Raw genomic sequence first — 25,047 nt, forward strand, 5'->3', positions numbered from 1 at the left:
AGCCACCGCATCTCAAGCAGCTATAGTTAATCGTACCCTATATACAGTGATAAACTTCAAATAAACTGCCAGTCACATGGCGCTCATATACAGTGGCAGCATACGGCCTTCCAGCCTATAGCCCCATATATACAGTGCATCTTAACTCCTGTACACTGTGCAGCTACATGCCTCCTATATACTGTGCCAGGCCAGCCACATGCCCTTCTTCCACTATGTAAAATACTCCAGTCTCCCAAGCTCCAGTCTCCTCCACGATATGAACAGGAGGGCAGCACCCCTGTGTGATGCTGCTATCTGCTGGTCAAATTAATTATGTCACCTCTAAAACAGAGGAGACAATTATGAAAGATTGTCAAGTAATTGGAAAGAGGGAAGCCGAGAGCCGCAGGATGGGCAATTATAGGCCGCATGCAGGTCACCAGCTGACCATCATTGGTCTATCAGAGGATCATTTTTTACAGGATTTTCCCTTTAAAGAGCATTTTTCACCATAATGTTCATTTTCTATGTGTTTTGACTAGTCGTCTAGAATTATATACTGAACATATACTGTAATATGTGGGTAAGGCCTTGTTCACATCTGCGTTGTGGTCTAACGTGATTGGGATAAAAAAATTTTTTTACTGGATGCCTCTGTATTGAATAGTACACTAGATTGCGCTATTCCATACAGCAGAAAAAAACGGTATATTGATGTATACCAGCCAAACTGAGGCATTCATGCGATGAATACAGGGTGATGAATACATTTCATGTATGTGCTGGTAGCTTTCCCAGTATGAAAGCAGCATTAAAGGGGTTGTCCCAAGTTGAGTCAAATTTTTTTTTTTATACATTCTAAGCAGGAAATGAATTTTAAAACATTTGGTGTTAAAAAAAAATTAAAATTCATTTCCTAAGTGCCTTTTTTTTTACACTTGATAACTCAGCAAGTGCTGGTTATCTTTTCTAAAAAGGGGCGTGAGCGGCTCGATGTCAATCAAGCCGCTCCGCTCTGCAGTGTGCGCGCTCCCGATGTTGCTAGATACTGTAGTTCTAGCAACATCGGGAGAATGTTCGTCTCAAGCGGGCATGGTAAGCCCGATTGAGACGAACTTACCGTGTAGTGTAGTGTAGTGTAGTGTAGTGTAGTGTAGTGTAGTGTAGTGTAGTGTAGATACACTACACTACATTCACCCCGTTTCGGCAAACAACTTCTCCCCCCCCAACCCTGTCACTACATGTAATGTTTGTACCCGCCGCATCGGTGCTGCATCAGCACCCGGCGAACAACTAAAAATATATATAAAAAAATAAACTCACCTAAGACGTTCTAACGGCGCTCTGAACGGTCCCGTCACTTGCCATCATCCTTCTTCTTGGCGCCGCTCGCATTCATAGTAACAATGCGTTGTGGCGCAGATGACGTAATCATATCAGGCCCATGTGATTATGTCATCTGCGCCCACCGCTATGTTATTGTGAATGGGAGAAGAAAAGTGACGGGACCGTTCAGCTCTTCGTGGGAACGTCTTAGGTGAGTTTATTTTTGTATGTATGTTGACATGTTTGTATGTGTATATGTGCATGTATGTGAATATGTGCATGTATGTATGTTTGCATGTATGTTTGCTTGAATGTATGTTTGCATGTATGTTTGTATGTATGTATGTTTGCTTTTATGTATGTTGTCATGTTTGTATGTGTATATGTGCATGTATGTTTGCATGTATTTATGTTTTCATGTATGTATGTTTGCTTGTATGTATGTTTTCTTGTATGTATGTTATCATGTTTGTATGTGTATATGTGCATGTATGTTTGCATGTATTTATGTTTTCATGTATGTATGTTTGCTTGTATGTATGTTTTCTTGTATGTATGTTATCATGTTTGTATGTGTATATGTGCATGTATGTTTGCATGTATTTATGTTTTCATGTATGTATGTTTGCTTGTATGTATGTTTTCTTGTATGTATGTTATCATGTTTGTATGTGTATATGTGCATGTGTGTATATGTGCATGTATGTTTGCATGTATGTTTGCATGTATGTTTGCTTGTATGTTTGCTTGTATGTATGTATGTTTGCTTGTATGTATGTTGTCATGTTTGTATGTATGTGTATATGTGCATGTATGTTTGCATTTATGTATGTTTGCATGTATGTATGTTTGCTTGTATGTATGTTTTCTTGTATGTATGTATGTTGTCATGTTTGTATGTGTATATGTGCATGTATGTTTGCATGTATGTATGTTTTCATGTATGTATGTATGTTTGCATGTATGTATGCATGTATGTATGTATGTATGTATGTATGTATGTTTGAATGTATGTATGTTTGCATGTATGTATGTTTGCATGTATGTATGTATGTTTGCTTGTATGTATGTTTGCATGTATGCATGTTTGCATGTATGTATGTTTGCATGTATGTATGCATGTATGCTTGCTTGTATGTATGCTTGCTTGTATGTATGCTTGCTTGTATGTATGTTTGCTTGTATGTATGCATGTTTGCATGTATGTATGTTTGCATGTATGTATGTTTGCTTGTATGTATGCATGTTTGCATGTATGTATGCTTGCTTGTATGTATGTTTGCTTGTATGTATGTATGTTTGCTTGTATGTATGTATGTTTGCTTGTATGTTTGCTTGTATGTATGTTTGCTTGTATGTATGTATGTATGTATGTTTGCATGTATGTATGTTTGCATGTATGTATGTTTGCATGTATGTATGTATGTTTGCTTGTATGTATGTATGTTTGCTTGTATGTATGTATGTATGTTTGCATGTATGTATGTTTGCATGTATGTATGTTTGCATGTATGTATGTTTGCTTGTATGTATGTATGTTGTCATGTTTGTATGTGTATATGTGCATGTATGTTTGCATGTATGTATGTTTGTATAAATGTCTGTATGGCCATGTATGATACTGTCTGCTGGCGCCCTGTATCTAAGCCAACTTTGCCGCAGGCTTCTATACATGGTATAACAGTCAGTATGACACATGAAAGTGAAACTAAGCCTACGACATGTTTTATTTCATTTTTTTTTTATATTTTTGATTTTTTACAGGTTTGGTGTTTGGACTACGTCGGTTTCGAGGACTACTTAGAGGACGCTTTTTTTTTCATCAATAAAATGGTTAATGAGGGTTGTGTTGGGGGTGCTTTATTTCAATAAAATATTTTATCTATATCTTTGTGTTTTATTTTCAAGTTTTATTACTATCACTTTAGTAATGGCCGCTGTCTGAGTGACAAGGTCCATTACTAAGGGGAGGCTTAGTGTTAGCCGGTGCAGAGGCTAACACTAAACACCATTATTACCCCGGTACCCACCACCACCAGGGGTGCCGGGAAGAGCTGGGTACGATCCAGTACCCGACCATCTGTTGTGATGGTCGGGCTCTGGGGCGGCCGCAGGCTGGTATTATGAGGCTGGGAAGGGCCAAAAACAGTGGACCTTTCCACCCTTGTAATGCTAGGCTGCTGCTGCTGTGTTGTATCTGGCTGGTTATAAAAATGGGGGGGACCCCACGTCATTTTTTTTTATTATTTATTTATTATTTTTATTAAAAAGACATGGGGTTCCACCCAATTTATCATAACCAGCCACAAACAACACAGTGTTATTAGCCTGGGAATGTACTAAACCAGTGGCCCCTCCCACCCGTGTAATGCCAGGCTGCTGCGGCCTTGTATATGGCAGGTTATTAAAAATGTGGGGGACCCAAAGCCTATTGTTAAATTTAAAAAAAAAACGACGTGGGGGTCCCCCCCATTTTTATAACCAGCCCGATACAACACAGCAGCAGCAGCCTAGCATTACAAGGGTGGGAAGGTCCACTGTTTTTGGCCCTTCCCAGCCTCATAATACCAGCCTACGGCCGCCCCAGTACCCGACCATCACAACAGATGGTCGGGTACTGGATCGTACCAAGCTCTTCCCGGCACCCCTGGTGGTGGTGGGTACCGGGGTAATAATGGGTGGTTAGTGCTAGCCTCTGCACCGGCTAACACTAAGTACCGCCTTTATAATGGACACTGTCAATCAGCCAACTGCCATTATCTAGGCACTAATAAAGTTTGAAAAAAAAACACAAAGACAATTTTTTTTTATTGAAATAAGAAATCCCCAACAAAACCCTCGTTAACCATTTTATTAAAATTTTCAAAAAACGTAGATCTACGCAGTAGTCCAACGAATCGAAGACGTAGTACAATTGGTACATCAAAATCTGCAACAACATTAAAAAAAAGTTATCAATGTGAACAATACCGATACTTATACTCACCTACACACACACAAACAACCACACACAAACATATACACAAACACATATAAACACACACCCATATATTACACAAACACACACATACACACAAACATATACACAAACACACACACATATACACACAAACACATGTACACAAACACCCATATATACACAAACACACAAACATATACACAAACACACACACACATACACAAACACATATACACAAACACATATACACAAACACACACATATACAAAAACACACAAACATATACACATGCACAAACACACCCATATATACACAAACACACACACAAACTCCAAAAACACACATATACACACAAACCTAACAATACCGATACTTATACTCACCTACACACACACAAACAACCACACACAAACATATACACAAACACATATAAACACACACCCATATATTACACAAACACACACATACACAAACACACACACATATACACACAAACACATGTACACAAACACCCATATATACACAAACACACAAACATACACAAACACATACACAAACACATATACACAAACACACACATATACACAAACACCCATATATACACAAACACACACATATACAAAAACACACAAACATATACACATGCACAAACACACCCATATATACACAAACACACACACATAAACTCCAAAAAACACACATATACACACAAACCTATACACAAACACATGTACACAAACACACAAATATACATATACAAAAATACACAAACATATACACACAAACATATACACATGCACAAACACACCCATACACACACACACACACACACACACAAACACATATACACACACAAACATATACACAAACACACGTACACAAACACACCCAAATATACACAAACACACACACACACACAAACATATACACAAACACACCCATATATACACAAACACAACCATATATACACAAACACGTCCATATATACACAAACACACACATATATACACAAACACACACAAACATACACACAAACCTATACACATATGCACAAACACACCCATATATACACAAACACACACATATACACGCAAGCATATACACATATACACACAAACATATGTACACAAACACACCCATATATACACAAACGCAAACCCACACATATACAAAAACACACACACACAAACATACACACAAACATATACACATATGCACAAACACACCCATATATACACAAACACACACATATACACGCAAGCATATACACATATACACACAAACATATGTACACAAACACACCCATATATACACAAACGCAAACCCACACACACACAAACATACACACAAACATATACACACACACACACACACACATATACACAAACACATGTACACAAACACACCCAAATATACACACACACACAAACACATACACAAACACACCCATATATACACAAACACGCCCATATATACACAAACACACCCATATATACACAAACACATATACACAAACACATATACACAAACACATATACACAAACACATATACACAAACACACACGTATACAAAAACACACACACAAACATACACACAAACCTATACACATATGCACAAACACACCCATATATACACACAAACACACACATATACACACAAACATATACATATATACACACAAACATGTACACAAACACACCCATATATACACAAACACAAACCCACACATACAAAAACACACACACGCACACAAACATATACACACAAACATATACACAAACACACCCATATATACACACACACACATATACACAAAAATATACACAAACACACAAATACACCCATATATACACTCACACATAAACACACACACACACAAACACATATACACAAACACACCCATATATACACAGACACACACACACACACACAAACACATACACACTTACCTTTAGCGGAGCGCAGACTTCTCCTTGCGACGGGTGCCTTCCACTGCATCTTCTGCGCATGCGCCGAGATGCGCGTTCACGAGCAAATGACATCCTCGGCTCAGGGCGCAGAGGATGTCATTACGCATGCGCGGCCACCGCTAAAGGTAAATAGCGGTGGCCGGGAACCTAGGCAACGAGCAGGATACAAAGAGGGACCGACCGCAACTTCAATCAACGATATCATGAAAACGACATCGCTGGACGACGGACAGGTAATTAGAATTCTTCTTATTTTTACATGGGGGAGCTTTATAGCTCCATTTATCAACTTGGGACAACCCCTTTAAACTGCTGAACAACAGTGACTGTGACTTGTCAATGCCTTCACTAAAACTCCAGCCGTCAGACTCTGAGATGCAATCAGAGACGCACAAACTCACATTGACCAAAGTGGTACTGAAAAAGTAAGAAACATCATTAAATGTTTACTACAATGTTCCTTGTTTTTTTTTAACCAATTTAATTACTAAAAGAGGTTTTCCAGTTTAAGGGATGTTTTTTTTACTGATGACCTATCTATAGGATAGCTCATCAGTATATGATCGGTGCAGGTCGATACCTGCAGTTGATTAGGAGCAGAGCTGCAGTACTGCAGCACGGTCGCCATATTGTGACCGGAGCCTTCTGCTTCCGGCACCTACCACTGAATAGCTTCCGGTGTCCGGAGGCAGCAGGAATAGCTGATCAATGTGTGGGCCTTGACCCTCCTGAGGAGCATGGGAAGAAGAGGCAGCGGGAGGAACATGTAAATCGGGCTGAAGAGATCCCATGGAGTCACCGGAGCATCGACCGCTTATGCCTTGGGATTCTATGATGTAGAGACAAAGAGGTGGGACTGCCCCGCCACAGTGAGTCTCCAACAGGAAGTCAGGCAGGATTTGGATTGTTTGAAAATCCATCCGAAACAAGCCAACGTTATTCAGAATCATTTGTAGGCTGGTCAGGTTGTTCTTCCGGGGTCAGTGACTTTATGAGGATATTGTTCAGAGAGGGGATGACTGAAATTCCCTTGGAACGAATAAGTGCCATGATCACAGAAAGGACTGGACATGAAACACGTCCATGATGGCAACTGAGAGGAAGACCCCGTTACATGGAGGCGATCACTGACCGGAGGTACACCATGCAGAAAAAGGCGCTCAGTCATCTTAAATCCAGAATGGGACAAATTAAACAGTTCCTTTTGGGGACAACAAAAAGATTTGAGTAAAACCATCCAAATTCTTGGCCTGGAGGAACAAGAACAATGACTCCTTGATTCAAGAGAAAGTCCATTGTTCAAAAAAAGGTGGCTGCCCTGGCAGGTGATGGACGGGGTGGAGATTGGAAGAACCTGTCAGGTGGAAGGCGTACAAATTCGATCTGGTACCTTGAGGAGACTACTTCCCGCACCCAGGCATCAGAGATGTGGAAGAGCCAAACATTCTTGAAGAGTAGAAGTCTGCCCCACCCCCCACTCTTCACTGCCTCTGATGCTGTCCCATCAGCGCGAGGCAACTCATGACAAGCCTTGACCAGCGAGCCCACACTGGGAAAAGACTTCTAATCAAACACATTTGTCCTAAGCTGCCTCATGCTGATTGGACATTGTCAGAGGCAGTGAAGATGGCTCCACCCTGGGAGATTCACTGTAGATCATGCGCCATTGGCTAACTATAGTGAATTACCATATCGTGCGCATGAAATACAGAGCATAATTACTCAGGAACGGGGGGGGGGGGGAGCAGAACAAAAAGAAAAATGGTGCTGGAAACAGGGAGCAGGCTAAAAGTAATATATGTACGTTAGATGTTAGGACCTGGTGACCGGTCCTCTTTAAAATTCAAGTATATGGCGAAGAGTTTTTGTGATTACCTGGGGCGAAGGAATGTGACTGTTTACACAGAGGGAGACGGGTCTGCGTCTGTAAGATGTAAGGTGTTTTTGACCGCATGGACAAGACTGTACACCGAAGAAGACAACAGAGGTCACCGACAACCGTGGAGAAGGAATGAGCCCATTGCGGTTCGTCTTCGGTTTTAGATGTGAGCATTGCTGGGGTTGGCTGAGATGGCTGGGCCTCAGGGTGGGCGTGCATAGATGCTTGGCCTGGAGTCCGGCATGCATTGCACAGAGGAGTAGGTTGACCACAAGAAAAATTTTGGCCTATGTGGAACAGGCAAAGTGAACTGCATAAGGTACGTATTTAGAGGATTTTTCTCTGGTGTCTTACAGTATAGGGGTGACCACATTCCTCAGTTATGGGAAAAAACTGGTGACTATGAGTCCACTCAATAGAGTTAATTTTGGCCGACATCACTTTACAGCCACTTAAAAAGGAGCATAACAGCTTCAGAAAATATAGGATATTCTTTGTTTAACAAGGCGTTATACAACTTTCCAAAATATTTTATATATCAATTCATGCTTTTCAAGATATCTGCTTGCAGTCATTCATTAGGAACACTAAAGGAGAACTCCTACAATAATTACCTCATGTCTGACCACCCCAACAGAGGAGCTTATACATTCATACAGTTCATAGGTTAAAGTTCCAGAAAAATATATTTATATACACAAATCATACACTGGGTATATGAGCAGTCACTTCACAGTTTATTTTACAAGGGTTCCAAAATACCTGATGCCATGGATGTTTTTGATGGCATAACTAATCTCTCGTCGTAGGTCCTTCTCTTCAAACTCTATCTGCATTAGAATGAAAACCATTAAAAATATGGGAAATGCAAGTGTGAAGCTTTAATCACAAAACATTAAAGGGGGTATTCCCAACTCACACCATTCAATTCATTCAACAAGAGAATTAATTGAAAGGTGGCCTTGTGCAAGTTACGGAAACAGCCGAGCAAATGAGCGCATGTGCATAGCCACCTCTCAATCAATTGCTCCTCCGCCTGGATGCGGCAGACACCTCACAAGATGGGACAGTGATCGGGGAAAACCCTATTCCTCACATAGGTGCCGATCCCAGAGGTGGGAATGCATCTATCATACATTTATGGCATACCCTGTGTATTTGGCTTAAATATGTGAGTTGGAAATACCCCTTTAAACATCACAGTATGTCAAATTACGTTCATAATAAAATGTTCATTTATCCATATACAGAAATGCCAATGTATTCACACATGAAAAAAGGGACTATCAATAATGCATTTTATACAATATAAAAGTGTAAATGCCTGTGTACATTTGTACATTTATGATTTTTTTTTATATAAAAAGCAATTAATATATGACCTTCAATAATATGCCTGCATGAGCAAAGTCAGGGTATGTGCACACACACTAAATACGTCCGTAATTGACGGACGTATTTCGGCCGCATGTCCCGGACCGAACACAGTGCAGGGAGCCGGGCTCCTAGCATCATACTTATGTACGATGCTAGGAGTCCCTGCCTCTCCGTGGAACTGCTGTCCCGTACTGAAAACATGATTACAGTACGGGACAGTTGTCCTGCAGCGAGGCAGGGACTCCTAGCATCGTACATAAGTATGATGCTAGGAGCCCGGCTCCCTGCACTGTGTTCGGTCCGGGACTTGCGGCCGAAATACGTCCGTCAATTACGGACGTAATTAGTGTGTGTGCACATACCCTCATGGTCCAGAATAAACTTGTAAGCATTGTTATCTATAATCTCTTTCACCACCAGTGGCATACATGGAAGACCAGAAAAAAATGCAACAAAACCGCCATGTACAACAATCTCAAAAGACACAATTTTCTGCACTGCAATAATAAATTTGGCACAACTATTGCAAGTTGTTTAGCCATGCCCCTCTGATGCAGATTTTTTCAAACGCCAAATCTTTCAATATCACATTTTTATTTATTTTTTTAACACCAATGTCTCAATTTTTCTAGCGTATTTTATAAAGGTGCCTCGTTGAGTAACTTTGAATTGGTTATCCTTCACTGGTCTTGCGTTATACCCTGAATTATACTCAACAGTTGCGTTCACAATTCTACTAGTTTGTACTAGAATCTTGTTTGTAGACAGACACATGTCTAACAAACTAGTGGAACGTCTATAATGCAAAGCTCTGCAGCACAATCAGGGGCATAACCATAGAGGAGCAAAGGTTGCAGCTGTACCTGGGCCCTAGTGCCTGAGTGGGCTACTCTGCCACATAAAAGAATACCAGTGTTTATTATCCCTGTAGTATGACATCACTGTGTGCATTATCTTTTAGCTTTAACATTATGTTTATTACCCTTGTATTGTGACATTGCAGGGGGACATCACTGTGGCCTTTACCCATTAGCAGTGACATCACTGGTTATTTTCCCTGTTCTCTATTGTACATATTATGCCCATTGTGCAATAACCCTTTCCTATGATTTCAGTGTTAATTATCCATGAACTTTGACATCACTTTGCTTGTTATTCCTGTTTTGTGACATCACCTTATGACTACCGTTATGTCTGTTACTTCACTTGGGTCATTACTCATGTGCTGTGACATCACTATTTTTATTTTTCCTGTGCAGAGGTATCACTGTTTATTTTCTCTGTATTGTGACATCACTGTTTGTACAGTTGCAAGAAAAAGTAAGTGAACCCTTTGGAATTACCTGGATTTCTGCATTGATTACTAATAAAATGTGGTCTTATTGTTACCTAAGTCACAAATAAAGACAAATAAACTCTTGCTTAACTAATAACTCAAAAACAGTTGTACTGCAATAACTCACAAACAATTGTACTGTGGATGTCTTTCATTGAGCACATTGAGTAAACATCCACACTGCAGGAAGAAAAGGTAAGTAAGCCCTTATTCACACGACAGGGTTTCCCGGCCAGGTGACGGCCGTTCATAAAACGGCTGTCACCCGGCTGCAGTAGGAACAATAGACCCCTAATGGGGTTATTCACACGACCGATATTTTTGACGGGCCTGGAAACTCGGCCGTCAAAAAATGGGACATGCCCTATTTTCGGCCGTTCACCCGGCCCCCATAGAAGGTCTATGGGGCCGGGTAATACACGGCCATCACCGGAATGTGTCACGAGTGACGGCCGTGTCTACCGTCGCTCGCGCTCTCCTCACAGCGCAGAGTGCATGTGAGGAGGAGGAGTTTATGCCATTCGAACGAATGGCTGTACGCTGGAGGTAAGTTTCTACAATGTGGGAGTGCTGTATATAGGGGTACTGTGTGGCAGGGCCCAGGTGTACAGCAGGTTGAAGGGAGCACTGCGCTGGCTCCCTTCCCTTGCTTGTTTTAAAAGCGCCCTGGCCTGGCGACACCTCCCATGGCCGATGGCACCGCTAGCAGCTGCTGCTGCTGCGCCTGCTACTACTGTAGCGACGCCACTATAGCAGAGCTGGGAGGTATCTCCCTGCTCTGCTATGCGCTAGCCCCACTTTAGCTCCTTGAAGGAGCGGAATCCCCGTATGTTCGGGGATTCCGCTCCTGGACAGAGCGCTTGATGTCTCTGTCCATATCTGGACAGTGACATCAGGGGAAATTCGTGAAGCGGAATCCCCGAACACTCTGTGACCGGGGATTCCACACCAGGTGAAGCCAGTAACGTTCAGTGTCCATAAATGGACACAGACGACAGGGGCTTTTCCTGAAGTGGAATCACCGGCCACATGGGGATTCCCCTTCAGGAGTTGATGTCACTGTCCAGATATGCCCGGCCTGGAACGGATGCAAAATGGATGCAAATCGGCCGGGAAAAACGGCCGATTTTATCGGCCGACACTCGGACTCGGTCAGGACCCTGTCGTGTGAATAAGGCCTTAGGCTCTATTCACACGACAGTCGGCCGAGTGTAGGCCGATAAAAGCGGCCGTTTTGGTCATTTTTTCTCGGACGTTTTGCATCCGTTTCCATTCCGGGCCGTATTTCCGTTTGTAACGGCCGATTTTGACCCGTTTTGCATCAGTTTTTTTCCCTGTCCGTTTTAAAAACGATGAATTTCATTTGTACATTTTTTGCCACACACTTCCCTCTGTAGATAATGCCACACACTGCCCTCTGTAGATAATTTCACACACTTCCCTCTGTAGATAATGCCACACACTGCCCTCTGTAGATACTGCCACAGGCCCCCTGTATGTAGTGCCACACAGCCCCCCTTGTAGATAGTGCCACACAGCCCCCTGTAGGTAATGCCACACAGCCCCCTGTAGGTAATGCCACACAGCACCCTGTAGGTAATGCCACACAGCACCCTGTAGGTAATGCCACACAGCCCCCTTTAGGTAATGCCACATAGCCCATTGTAGGTAATGTCACACAGCCCCCTGTAGGTAGTGCCACACAGCCCCCCTGTAGGTAATGCCACACAGCCCCCTGTAGGTAATGCCACACAGCCCCCTGTAGGTAATGCCACACATCCCCCTGTAGGTAATGCCACACATCCCCCTGTAGGTAAAGCCACACATCCCCCTGTAGGTAATGCCACACAGCCCCCTGTAGGCAGTTATGCACAGCACCCTTTTGCATAGCACCCCCCCATAGATGGATGGCACCCCCTACCTTTCTTTAGATAGCGCCACTGTAGGGGAGCATTCCAGGAGAAGTCCCTGATACATGGACAGTGAAATCAGGGACTTCTCCTGGAGCGGAAACACCGGCCACATCGCTGGGGATTCTGCTTCAGAAGTCTCTGACGTCACTGTGTCCATATAGTGCTTCGGCAACGCTGTGGCTGGGGATTGGGGATTCTGCTCCTACAGGGAGCAAAAAAATACCCTCCTCCTCCTCCTCCTCACATGCACTTCGCACTGTGAGAAAGAGAAGAGAGCGAACGAGCGTCAGAAAGCTCGGCCGTCACTCGGATCACATCCGAGTGACAGCCGTGCTTTACACGGCCCTATAGACTTCTATGGGAGCCGTGCGGCCGGGAGAACGGCTGAAAACAGTGCATGCACCTTTTTACGGGAATCCCTGTCGTGTGAATGGGGCCTTAACCACTTCTGTGTTAATGACCACTCCAAGAGCAAATTGGCAAAAGGTGTTTGAATTAAGGAGATAAGATTAAGGAGATAAGATTTCGTAGTGTGCGTTTCACAGCAGCTTTGCACAATAAAGGCATACAACGCCAGTTTACTTAAAAATATGTTCTTCTTAAAAAAGATTGGTTAGTGAGAACCATGCCTCGAGGCAAAAAAACCTTCAGAAGACGTGTTATAGAGATGCATGTAGGTGGAAAAGGCTACAAAGTATTGCTAAAGACCAGGGTGTACATCAATCCACCTTTAGACCAATCATCTACAAATCGAGAAAATACAGGACTGTTGCTACTCTAACCAGTAAGGGGAATCCTGTTAAGATCACTCCAAGAGCAGACAATTCTGCAAGAGATAGGAAAGAACTCATGGGTAACTGCAAAAGACCTACTGAAGACTCTAAAAACTGCAGAAACCTCTATTCATGAGTCCACTATAAGAAAAACACTGAACAAGAATGGTGTTTATGAAAATACACCACGAAGGAAGGCACTGCTGTCCAAAAAAAACATTGCGGCCAGTCTCAAGTTTGCCCAAGACCACCAGGTTGTTCCACAATGCTTCTGGGAAAATGTTCTATGGACAGATGAAACAAAAGTGTTAGCACAGTTGCACAACGCTACGTTTTAAGGAAAAAGAACACTGTACACCAACACCAAAACCCAATTCCAACTGTGAAGCATGGTGGAGGGAGCATCATGGTTTGGGGCTGCTTTGCTGCCTCAGGGTCTGGATGCCTTGCGATCATTGAGAAAACAATGAATTTTAAGGTGTATTAAACATTTTACAATAGGCTGCAGTCTCACAAGTAAATCAACTAAATCATGGTTAAAAAAAAATTATTTGTGTTTTGGAATAGCCAAGTCAGAGTCCTGACTTTAACCCTATTAAGATGCTGGGACGTGACCTGAAGAGGACTGTGCATGCAAGGCATCCCAGAAATATTGATGAACTGAAACACATTTGCAGGGACGCAGGGTCCACAATTACTCCTCTCAATTGCTCCTCCGCCTGGATGGAGGAGAGGTGCAGGTGAGATGGAGGTGATTGCTGCTAAAGGTTATAAAATTCAAGGGTTAACTTTTTCTTGCAACTGTAATATCCCTGTACTGTAAAATTACTCTATTACTCTATTATTCCTGTAGTATCTTTGTGTGCATTATCCAGTGTCTGGGAAATAACTAAGAATTATTCCTGTGCCACATCACTGTTCAGTTACCAGATACCTCACAGGGGATTTTTGACGCGGACACTGCTTCAGAATCAGAACCAAAAAACGGACTAAACTGCCTCCAATTGATTTCAATGGTAGCGGAGGCATCTTTCTTTCCACGGCGGCTTTTAGCCGCTCGCGGGAAGAAACAAAGCGGCATGTTCTTTCTTGCCACGGTTCAACCTCTGACCTCCCATTGAACGGGAGGCAGAAAAAGCGGGTTTCTCTGCAATTTCTGCCTGCGGCGCTCAATGGCCTCGGGCGAAGAATGAAGTGAAAATCGCAGTAAGAATGTGCAGGCAGGTCAAAATCTGCATCAAAATTCCTGAAGGTATTTTGAGGCAGATTTTTTCTGCCTGCAAAATCCTCCGTGTGAACAGGGCCTAAAGGACACACTAGGTTGAACTTAATGGACTTGTGTCTTTCCAACCTTACTTACTATGCTACTATGAGAATGGACTATAAGATATAAGACAAAATCAGTACGTGATAAGTAAAGCAAAGTTACTAAACTTTATAAGTATCATATCTATATCTTACCTCTAAAATTGTTGATCAATTCCAAATTATTTTGAGGTGCTTAATAAGAATAAATATAAATGCTCTTCATGCAGAAGTCAACCTAGTTGCATTAGAACCGATTACAACTGTGCTACTTTGTGTCATGTTTACTAATTGTTATGAAGTCAAATTTACCTAATCATGCAATAATAGCTTGACGAATGCTGAATAAATTAAGTATTCTAGATTATCAGATGGTCATAGGAAAGTAAATAGAAACAAAATAAAATGTTAGCACAAAATCCTCTACTATGGCTTGTTGTTAACTGGTTCCCGACCGCTGGCTGTATTTTTACGGCCAGCGGTCAGGGTCCTTAAAACCCGAGCCATAGACTTTTTACGGCTCGGATTTTAACTTGCTGCCCGCGCGATCGGGCAGCTGAATGTCGGGTCTCCGGCTGTCAGTGACTGCCGGGGACCCTGAGGAGAAGATAGAAGCAGCTTTTGCTGCTTCTGTCTTCTCCGATGTCTTTTTACACAGCGCTCAATGAACGCTGTGTATAGGAATAGAGACAGCAGCAGCGGCGCTGTCTCTATTCCTCCCGGTGATCATGTGACTGGTCACATGATCGCCGGGTGCCGTTACTGACAGACTGCTGCTGGGTCTTACAAGACCCAGCACAGCCCTATTAGTGACAATCATCACTATGAGAGGGCTGATTTCCCCTGTAACTGGGGCTGCTGTGCAGCTCCAGTACAGTGGAAAAACATGGTGTAAAAGAAAGAAAAAATATATATAAAGTTCCCGAAAGGTCTTTTTTGACCTTTGAGGGACAGACCATAGTAATAAAAAAATAATAAAGTAAAGTGCAAAAAAAAATTAAATAATAAATACACATAAAATACCCACCCCAAAAAAAAACGTTTCCCCCCGCCAATCATTGTTGTAACGCTAGCGCTGACCCAATTACCCTAATATAGACATGTAATATATTAAAATTTACGGTAGACAATGACGATCACAAATAAAAGGTCTATTTTAGGGTAAAACTAGGTTATTACCAAAAAAAATTGCTTATTTTTTTACTATTATTTTCAAACTTTATGAATAAAAATTCTAAAATAGCAAAAAAGGTGTGTATAAAAATGATAAAAAATGAAACCTGCATTGTCTACGGAAAAAACGTCGCAAAAATCACGTCGTTAGCCCAACAAATAAAAAAGTTATAGCCATTTAACTAACACGTGCTAAAAATGGCTAAACGATGTCTGGTCCTGAAGGCGCAAAATAGCCCGGTCCTGAACTGGTTATGAATTCTCTCAGCTCCGTCTTCTGCTTTTGGTTGAATTTTGCATTCTATTGCAATTTTATCACATTTTCTGAATTATTGGATCACACATCAAAGGAATTTCTCAAATTACAAACCCAAAATATTTAAACACTGTCCAATAACTTCACATTTAAAAGTAGACTTAATTTTGAATTTTACATGTTTTTAAAAAGAAATGTAATGTAATCTAACAATAGCAAAAATGACAATTATGTAAACAGTTTTTAGCCCGCCACTATTTACAGTGCCAATACCTTCAGTAGCTCAAACGGGAAGCGCTCATGAAACATCCGATTGATTTTTGCGCCACTTGACAGCTCCAGGGTATCCACTTGATGTCCTGATCCCCCAATTCTTTTTTCAAAATCAAGCACAAAATTCTGTACCAACCTTGAAAACATACAAAAAAAAATACAGGTCATTGGTATAATACATAAAATTATAGACAGAAATATAAAAATAGCAGTTATTCTCACTCTCATTAAATATCTGGCCTTGTACCACACCACAATTTGAGGTTTACATTGGTGTTTTTCCAAAAAAACACCTTATATTCAAATGTATGCAATCATACAGCTGCATTCATCTACCACTGTCTTCCAATGTGAAAAAAATACCATAGGGTAAACTTATTCTGGCAGTATTATATAGTGCTGTAGTCTACGTTATATACAACTATTACATTTGGCTTATAGAAACCAATGGGTGCATCACAGTAGAATTTTTTTTTTTTTCTATCCAAACCGATCGTGAGGAAGCCAATAAAAATAGCGTGAACTGCTGAATTATCTGCATTATCGAAGTGTGTAAAGTACCCTTAAGCTGGTCATACCCCTAAGATGAAAGTCGTCGGAAATGGCTGATTTTGATCGATCATCGTTTTAAAAATTTCTGCAAATATTCACAATGGGCCATGATTGACCAATGTCTCCCAGAAAGTGAACTGTGGCGCTGGAGTGTTTTTGTCAGTTGTTAGCTAAAACCACGCATGTCTGGCATGATCAGTTAGTTATGGACAGTTTTTTTTTCTCAATTTTTTTTTAACTACGTCCCTGATCTGCCAGTTTAGTCTGGCATGTTGACTGTTGGATTGTTCGTACTGTCTGACATATGATTTATCGGCCGCATTGTGGCCTGATCCTAATCTTAAATGTAAGGCCAGCTGTCGCCATCAGTCATCCACCTAGGATCTACAGGTTGGCCAGTCCAATCATCTTTGTGAAAAGATAAATGTAAATTATAATAGAAGTCACAAGCAACAAAAAGAACGAAAAACTAAACTACTTACTTCAACAACGCTTTGGTCTTCCTTACCGGCCCCTCTGCCATAAGACTTTTTCCAATCTCAGCATCATGATCTAAGGAAATGGTCAGGCTTTGCACTTGAGCCCTGAATTCTGGTAAGGTTTCCTGATTATAGTTGGTGGACTGCTCCTTTGCAGGACAAGATTAAAGAATAAATGCATATAGTTAACTCTCATTCCGGCCTTGTACTACAATACTGTTATTTATTATTTCCCTATGTCTTCTTATGGAAATAAATCAGGAATCTACTTTAATCAAAATGTAAGATGTTTTAAATATCCAGTAATCTTTAAGATGACCCACGCTACAATACTGAGGAAAAACTGGGGGCAGCTTAACAAATACTTTGAGCAGGCATTCCATGTCAAAATTTAGCGTTATTTGTGCCATCTTCCCCAATATTGGGATTATAGAGCAATCTAGTTACAATACGTGGTTGTATCTGATGTTGTTCATTGCCCTTTGCACAAATCAGTTGCTTGGTTACTAGAAATCTGCGCTGCCATTTTACAGACACAAACATAAATTAAATGTAATTTGTGTTGGAAAAGACCCGCTGACCTGACGCATACAGGTTTCAGCGCTAAATACAGCTGCTCTGAATACAGGATACAAAGCAGCTGTATCTCAAAAAGTAAAAATTATTTTTAATAAAAAGTAATGAGAAAGTTGCATCAAACACACGGATACACGTTTTTATTTTAAAAAAGACAAACAAAAAAACATTTTCAAAGGTGTAAGAGCAATAATACAGCGCTGCATGTGCCATCTGTATTCTGTGGCATTTTCTTGTGATCTGTTGCAAAAACACATTGCCGTAAATATATCTTGCAAATCAAATTCCCTGCTGCAGCCCTGCAGGTCCCATTTATATGCATGTTCTGCATTACAACAGCAGCATTATTCTGCATGCCAGCCTTAAAACTCTTCCATAGCTAAGTAGCGGAATAGAGAAGCCATGGAAAATGTTGGCATAATTTGCCAGTTTGGTCACTTTCTGCCTCAGCACTCTGCTGCGTTCTACTGCGAAACTCAGGGCTGTTGGGAGATTTTGCATGGGAATCTAATTTGGGAATTTTAACTGATGCCGGGCTGCCAGGATTTCTGTACTTAAGCGCCAGGCAATTACAATTTTACTGAATGCGGCGATAAATGACATTTGCATTTCACATACATTTACAGTATCAAACTTTTGAAAACGATATCTCTTAAAAATACCTGAGTGATGACTTCCTGAAGATGTGATGTCCCAGGATGATCCGCCATGTGCCTGTAAGATGGATGAAATAGGAAAGATTTCCTGTCTGCTAACAATGCAGCTTGTAGATCTTTTCACCAACAATATATTTTTGGCTATGATTCACGACTCCAATATATCTTCAAATACTGACAGCCTAAGAGCTGTTTATTACATTACAATTGCATTAAGAAAAATCAATAGTTAATGAAGATGGGCTTGTCAATTTCTTCATATTTTCCTTGTTAAAGTGCAGCTCTATGGCAAAAAAAAAAAGCCTTCATTATTCTGCTAGGATATGTCAACATTCAAAACCAATTTGTTGTTTTATTGTCTTAATGCAGCTGAAATTAAAAATGAAACCATTTTGCAAATTTCTTACAAATTATTGTCAACAGTTCCTATACGCACCAATGCTTCTCCGTGGTAACGCTTTGTGTAGTCTAATTCTGCACTCACACTAATTTCCATCTGTCCCTTAAGTCGGGGACAAATGTAAAATAATATAAATGCATGATCAGACTACACAGGGTTCGCTTGTAGTCTGTTACCGTGGAGACACATATGTCTGCATAGGAGCTGTTTCGATTTTGGCCAACAATCCTAATTTTCAAGACATTCTCTCGCAAAGCAGAAGACAAACAGGTTTAGTTTATACTGACTTTATGGTATTCCTGAGTGGCGCATAAAATGTTCCACAATTTTGTTTTTATACGTTGTTGAATATGCTGTTGATGGGAAGTTTTTAATCAAGGCCATTTGCAAAGTTGCTTCAATATTCATTTCATATGCATTGGAATGATAATAAAAAAAAATATTGGTTGCAAAGGTGTACATAGCCATGACCTTAGTTTTCTTAGACAGAAGGTGACAGTAGAAAACACATGATTTTAACCCCTACCCGCCACAGCAATTTTTCATATTTTCATTACAATTTTTTGTGCCCACATTCCAAACCAAGCCATAACTTTTTTTTATATTTCTATCAATGTAGAACTATTGGGCTTGATTTTAGCAGGACGAGATGTCGTTTTTCATGGCACGATTTATTGTACCATTTGATGTACTAGGAAACGGAAAACAAATTCATTGTGGGGTGGAAAATGAAAAAAAAAATAAAAATTCCTCCATTGTTTCTTCGCTTCATTTTTATGTTGTTCACCGTGCAATTAAAACAACATGTTAACTTTGTTCTGTGGGTCAATGCGATTACGGCGATACCAAAAGTATGTTGTTTTTTTTATATTAAACTACTTTTACAAGGAAAAAATTAACATACAATGTAGCCATAACTTTGTTTATTTTACATTGATTGAGCTGCGTGAGGACATATTTACTTAATGGTACAATTTTGGGGTACATGCAAGTTTCTGATCACTTTTTGTCCAATTATTTGTGGGAAATAAGGTGACCAAAAAACAGACATTCTGGCGTTTTATTTTTATTTTTTCGGCGTTCACTGTGCATGTTAAATAATGATATATTTTAATAGTTCAGACTTCTACGGACGCGGGGATACCTATTATGTTTATAATTATTTTTTATACAAAGTTTTAGGGGGAAATTGGAAAAGCAAGGTTTTTAATTTAACTTTTAATATTTTTTGTACATATAAAAAAAGTAAATAAAGGTTGAATAGTTAAAAAAAGTTTGGTTTTTTAGTCCCCCCCACGGGACTTGAACCAGCGATCATTGGATCGCTAGCACTATATACTGCAATACAAATGTATTGCAGTATATGGTCTTTCTGATAAGCATATGGCAAACCTGGGGAACTTCATTAGGCCCCCAGGCTGCTATAACAACCATCGGCATCCCACAATCGTGTCGCGATGGAGCCGATGAGCTGTCAGAGTGGGTCAACCCCTCTTTCTAATGCTTTAAATGCCGTGGTCGCTATTGACTGCAGCATCTAAAGGGTTAAATAAGCGGGATCGCACTCGAGTGCGGGCCCGCTCGTTACAGCAAAGTATCGGCTGAATCATACAGCCGACACCCGCCTTGTATGGAGCGGGCTCAGCCCGTTTCATACTTCCCCCTACCCGACTATGACGTAAGTATACGTAATATGTCGGGAAGGTGTTAAAGTGGATATAACATCAGCAAGTTGCAATATACTGAGGTCAAATATGGGGAGGAGAAAAGGACCACTGGATTCCAGTCCTGAGCAGACCGTACTTCTTGTTTAATTCTTATTAAAATAGCTTAGGTTTACCTATGGTATACATTTATAATATGTCAAACAGCTGACTTCGCGGTGTCTGTATCTCCCAAATAATTTCATTGGAGAGTAAGCACTTTTTCACAGGAACGGTGTAATTCTAGGGATCAGTTTGGATTCAGCGAGACTCACACTGATCACATTTAAAGGGATCCTGTCACATAGAACACACAGTCTGATCTGTGGGCAAATTGTTATAGAGCATGAGGAGCTCAACAGATGAAGTATTGTAGGAAAAGGTAAAGGATACCTGTAATTTATTGATTTAATCCCTGCTAACCCTGGGCTAAGAGTCCAGTGGGTGGTCCTACTTAGTGATTGGCAGCTATTTCTGTATTCACACTCATGCAGGGAAGGCTGTCAATCAATGATTAATACTGCCCACTGGACTCTTTAGCCCACAGTGATCAAGGATTTAAATGAATACATTACATGTTATCCTGAATGTTTTCCTACAAAACGATATATCAATCTGCTCAGCTCCTCCTTCTCTACAACATACTGCCAACAGATAGGACTGCATTAACAGGATAACACTTGTAAACAAGATTCTTTCTGTCGAAACATTCAAATAGACTTAGCAGATCACTTTAGTGAACATATATATATATATATATATATATATATATATATACATATACACACACACACACATTAAATATACATAGGGTCGTATGCAGAAATCGGGCCCCATAGCAAACTTTAGAATGGGCCCCACCCTCACTAAAAGCTCAGACAAATGTAGATTAATGTGGTCCAGGGTAAAAGCAAAGCCTCCCCACACTCCCGTAAGCTCCAAATCCCATTCTTTTCTTTATACTGCAAAAGATAAAACTGTGGCTGCCTGCAGTCACCACCAGGTGGAGCTTAGTGCATATGGATTTATATAGCTACTATTGAACTCTATAGGAGCTGTAAAAGTCTCTATTCAGAGAGCTCCCTTAGTGATGGCTAGAATTCTGTCCCGGCCCCCTTTCCGCATGGGCCCATAGAAGTCGTGTGGTCTGTCTACATGTAAGGTACACACACACATATATATATATATATATATATATATATATATATATATATATAGATTCCCTGATGACATGTACTGTGCACCTATTTTTGGAATAGCTTCCTTCATACAATCGGATAACAAAACAACCGCAGCTCTGAAGGCATCAGAATACAGCTAAAATTTTCAGCAGTTTCACATGTGCTATAACAATATGCTTACGTGCAAATTTCCTACTGCTTTCCTATCAGCCCCTCATCAGATACAGGCTGCCTGCGCCACAGGCATAATACAGGCTTCTATAAACGGTGCCCGCATTATGCACACTTATTTCAATGACAACCATGAGGAAGTTTTATCCAGGTGTGAATCTACAATCTAACATTAAGGAAAATGACATAGCTGCCAATAATGTGAACATTACAGAGCACAGATACCTTTGTGAAACTGGAAGCAATTTGTTCAAAATTTTTTGGGCATCAGTTGCCTCTTGTGTGAAGACCAGTACTGTGGTTAAACCGATTGTTCTGAGACCTTAGGAGCAAAACAAAACAAAAATCACAGAATACAAAAACAGTTACTTCACTGTTAATATCCAATAGAGCAAGGACAACACAAGGCTGTCTAAAACACGTATCATAGTCCACAGCTGTAATCACAATTCTGATATCTTCAAAGCTGGAATCTCCCTGCATTCCCTGCTTGATCAATGTCTGCACGGTGCTTGCTCCGGTGATTTGCATTATGGGTTCTGTAAGCGCTGTACAGTAATCTCATGTAGGGTAAAATTAACTACCCCACCGTACAATAGCGGCTCAGCTAAACTATTGGGGTGGGGGGCTGACAATGAGTTTGTATCGAATAGAAACCAGAAGAATTGGGAATACTGCTCTGGACTATAGTACAGCCTGTAATTTAAGATTAATACAAGTTGAGTAATGTAAAGTATTTACACAGTTACTCATATTTTTATGTAGACTAAATGTATAATCATATTGGTGGCATAAGACAATTTCATTCCATAGCAAGAAATATTTTTCAATGGGGTTTTACGTATAAGCCCAAGAAGAGAGGATTGCCCACATAATACTCCAGATAATTGTAAGAAATTATTGTGAAAATCAAATAAATATTACTATTATAATCTTTTGTTAATTAATAACACTACGTGTTAGATTCAGTTTTATTGCAATTAAATGGCTAATGAAACCCAGCCTCATTCTTTGAGCAGTCTTCATCATTGGGAAGAGTGTTGGAAGACAGATACAAGCAGAAGTATTTGATCCATCTTTACCCTTATTAACCTCATCAATGGTCTAAGAGAAACCTCCTTGTACATATCATTGGTAACACAATCTCAAAGGGTGTGCATGGCAGGTGGCACCGGCAATCACACTCCTCTATGCCAAATTTACATAAATCCTCACACATGATGGCAATAAACTGCATTAGTATCCTGGAAAGATTACATATATCATACGATTATATATCGATCATAATATAAATATCATAATATACAAATCACCAGAGTTCCTCCCTTACCCCTTTTGATATGGGAAAAATTGAGTTTGTGAATATAAATCAGTATTACTAAAGCATTACTGTAATTCATTACAACCATAACTTCATACTAAAACACTACATATAGCATTTAATAATAATAAATACATACAGACATATTATATATCATATTAGTTATTTTAGGTTTAAATAATCAGAAGAGTCACGATCATTACCCATCATTAAACATATGCAAAAAAATTCTCTATTAGAAATAGTATTGATGTAATAAAAAATGCTTCCTAGTTTACGGGGGGAAAAAAACAAACATTAAAGAGTATTAAATACTTACATAGGGAAATGACTGGAGAAATTGCCAGGAGCAGGTCAAAAGCACAGTGTCTGAATGTAAATGCCATCCCTGGAGTCATGACGAGGCAGAGGAAACCGGAGACAAAACACTTCTTGTTCTAGTATTCGGCAGCAGCTTCATTCACATCAAACTACAGTGTCCTCAATGAAAACATTACATTCCCTTAATCATTCAGCCTAAATGTAAAACACAATCATGTAAGTGGAAGCAACAAATTATTTATAATAAGATTATCAAAAGGTTCCCTTAACACTATAAGTAAGATCTGTTATAGCGAATGGGGATTTTTCAAAACAGATTTTTTTTCCATATAGAGACATGATATAAAAGTCACATGGAGGAGGGGGTCCGGTAGCTGAGACGGACACTGATGTCTAGAGGGTCCATGTCCTTGTTTTCAGAGTAGTAGCCGGAGCCATAACTTGAGGCATGTATTCTGTAGCATGGACTACTTGATTGTGTCCACATGATAACCACTTTCCTTGTTTTCTAGATTCAGAAACATGCAACGTTTGCTCATGAAAACTGGTTTCTGGACATCTGGATTTCTTAATATTTGATCCAACTTGATATACATGGATTTAGGCAAGTACATTGTGTTTTCTAGTCCAGGGGCCCCCGATGCTTTGTGGCTCAAGAGCCACATTCAGCTATTCCAGCTAGTGATGAGTCGCAATAAATATCAGGACTCGTGCACACAGCCATATTACAGATCCGTTTTGTACGGAGTCACAATAGGGTACCCATGGAAGTGCATGGGTCCTCTGCTATAGCTCTGATTTTTTTTATCTGATTTCGTACTGCTCCTAGTGGCGAATCTCTCTGTACAATGGGCACTGAAGGAGTCTGTATGGCAGCACATGGAGGCTACACACCTCCGTACTTTGTCCACGAGCCTATAGGTCCAGTTCAAACAAAGCAAAAACTGGGAATGTATATGAAAAAGGATTAGGATAAAGCGTTCCTAAAACTTCCCTTTACAATTCTCTCCTTGGGATCTACTCCTGTTTTTGACCAAACCAAAAAGTAGACAACTTGCAACTACAAAAACCACAAGTAATCTTAATATTTTATAAGTTTTTAGTTCTACTATGATGGGTATATGATCTTTGCCAGGGTCTGACTGCTAGTGGTATAGTAATAAC

General features: G+C 40.3%; 1 protein-coding gene and 2 long non-coding RNA genes across 3 annotated transcripts in view; 1 reads left to right on the top strand and 2 right to left on the bottom strand.

Annotated features, from left to right (window-relative positions):
- DNM3 (dynamin 3) overlaps positions 1 to 17,964 on the bottom strand; it is a 194,078-nt gene extending 176,114 nt beyond the window's left edge. Inside the window, exons 1-4 of the mRNA XM_075832025.1 lie at positions 17,824 to 17,964; positions 17,558 to 17,703; positions 16,524 to 16,659; positions 8,880 to 8,947 (exon numbers count right to left, since the gene is read on the bottom strand). Coding sequence (XP_075688140.1) covers positions 8,880 to 8,947; positions 16,524 to 16,659; positions 17,558 to 17,703; positions 17,824 to 17,964 — 491 coding nt within the window. The remainder of the gene's footprint in view (positions 1 to 8,879; positions 8,948 to 16,523; positions 16,660 to 17,557; positions 17,704 to 17,823) is intronic.
- The window catches only part of LOC142657846 (uncharacterized), a 484,403-nt gene that overhangs the window by 360,377 nt on the left and 98,979 nt on the right, over positions 1 to 25,047 (top strand). The window lies entirely within an intron of this gene.
- On the bottom strand, positions 18,792 to 23,947 carry LOC142657156 (uncharacterized). The gene is made up of 3 exons (XR_012849825.1): positions 23,882 to 23,947; positions 22,467 to 22,563; positions 18,792 to 18,844 (listed from the first exon to the last, which is right to left on the bottom strand). It is a non-coding gene; the product is annotated as an uncharacterized LOC142657156 (long non-coding RNA).

The sequence above is a fragment of the Rhinoderma darwinii genome, chromosome 7 (assembly GCF_050947455.1).
Source record: "Rhinoderma darwinii isolate aRhiDar2 chromosome 7, aRhiDar2.hap1, whole genome shotgun sequence".
Taxonomy (NCBI): domain Eukaryota; kingdom Metazoa; phylum Chordata; class Amphibia; order Anura; family Rhinodermatidae; genus Rhinoderma; species Rhinoderma darwinii.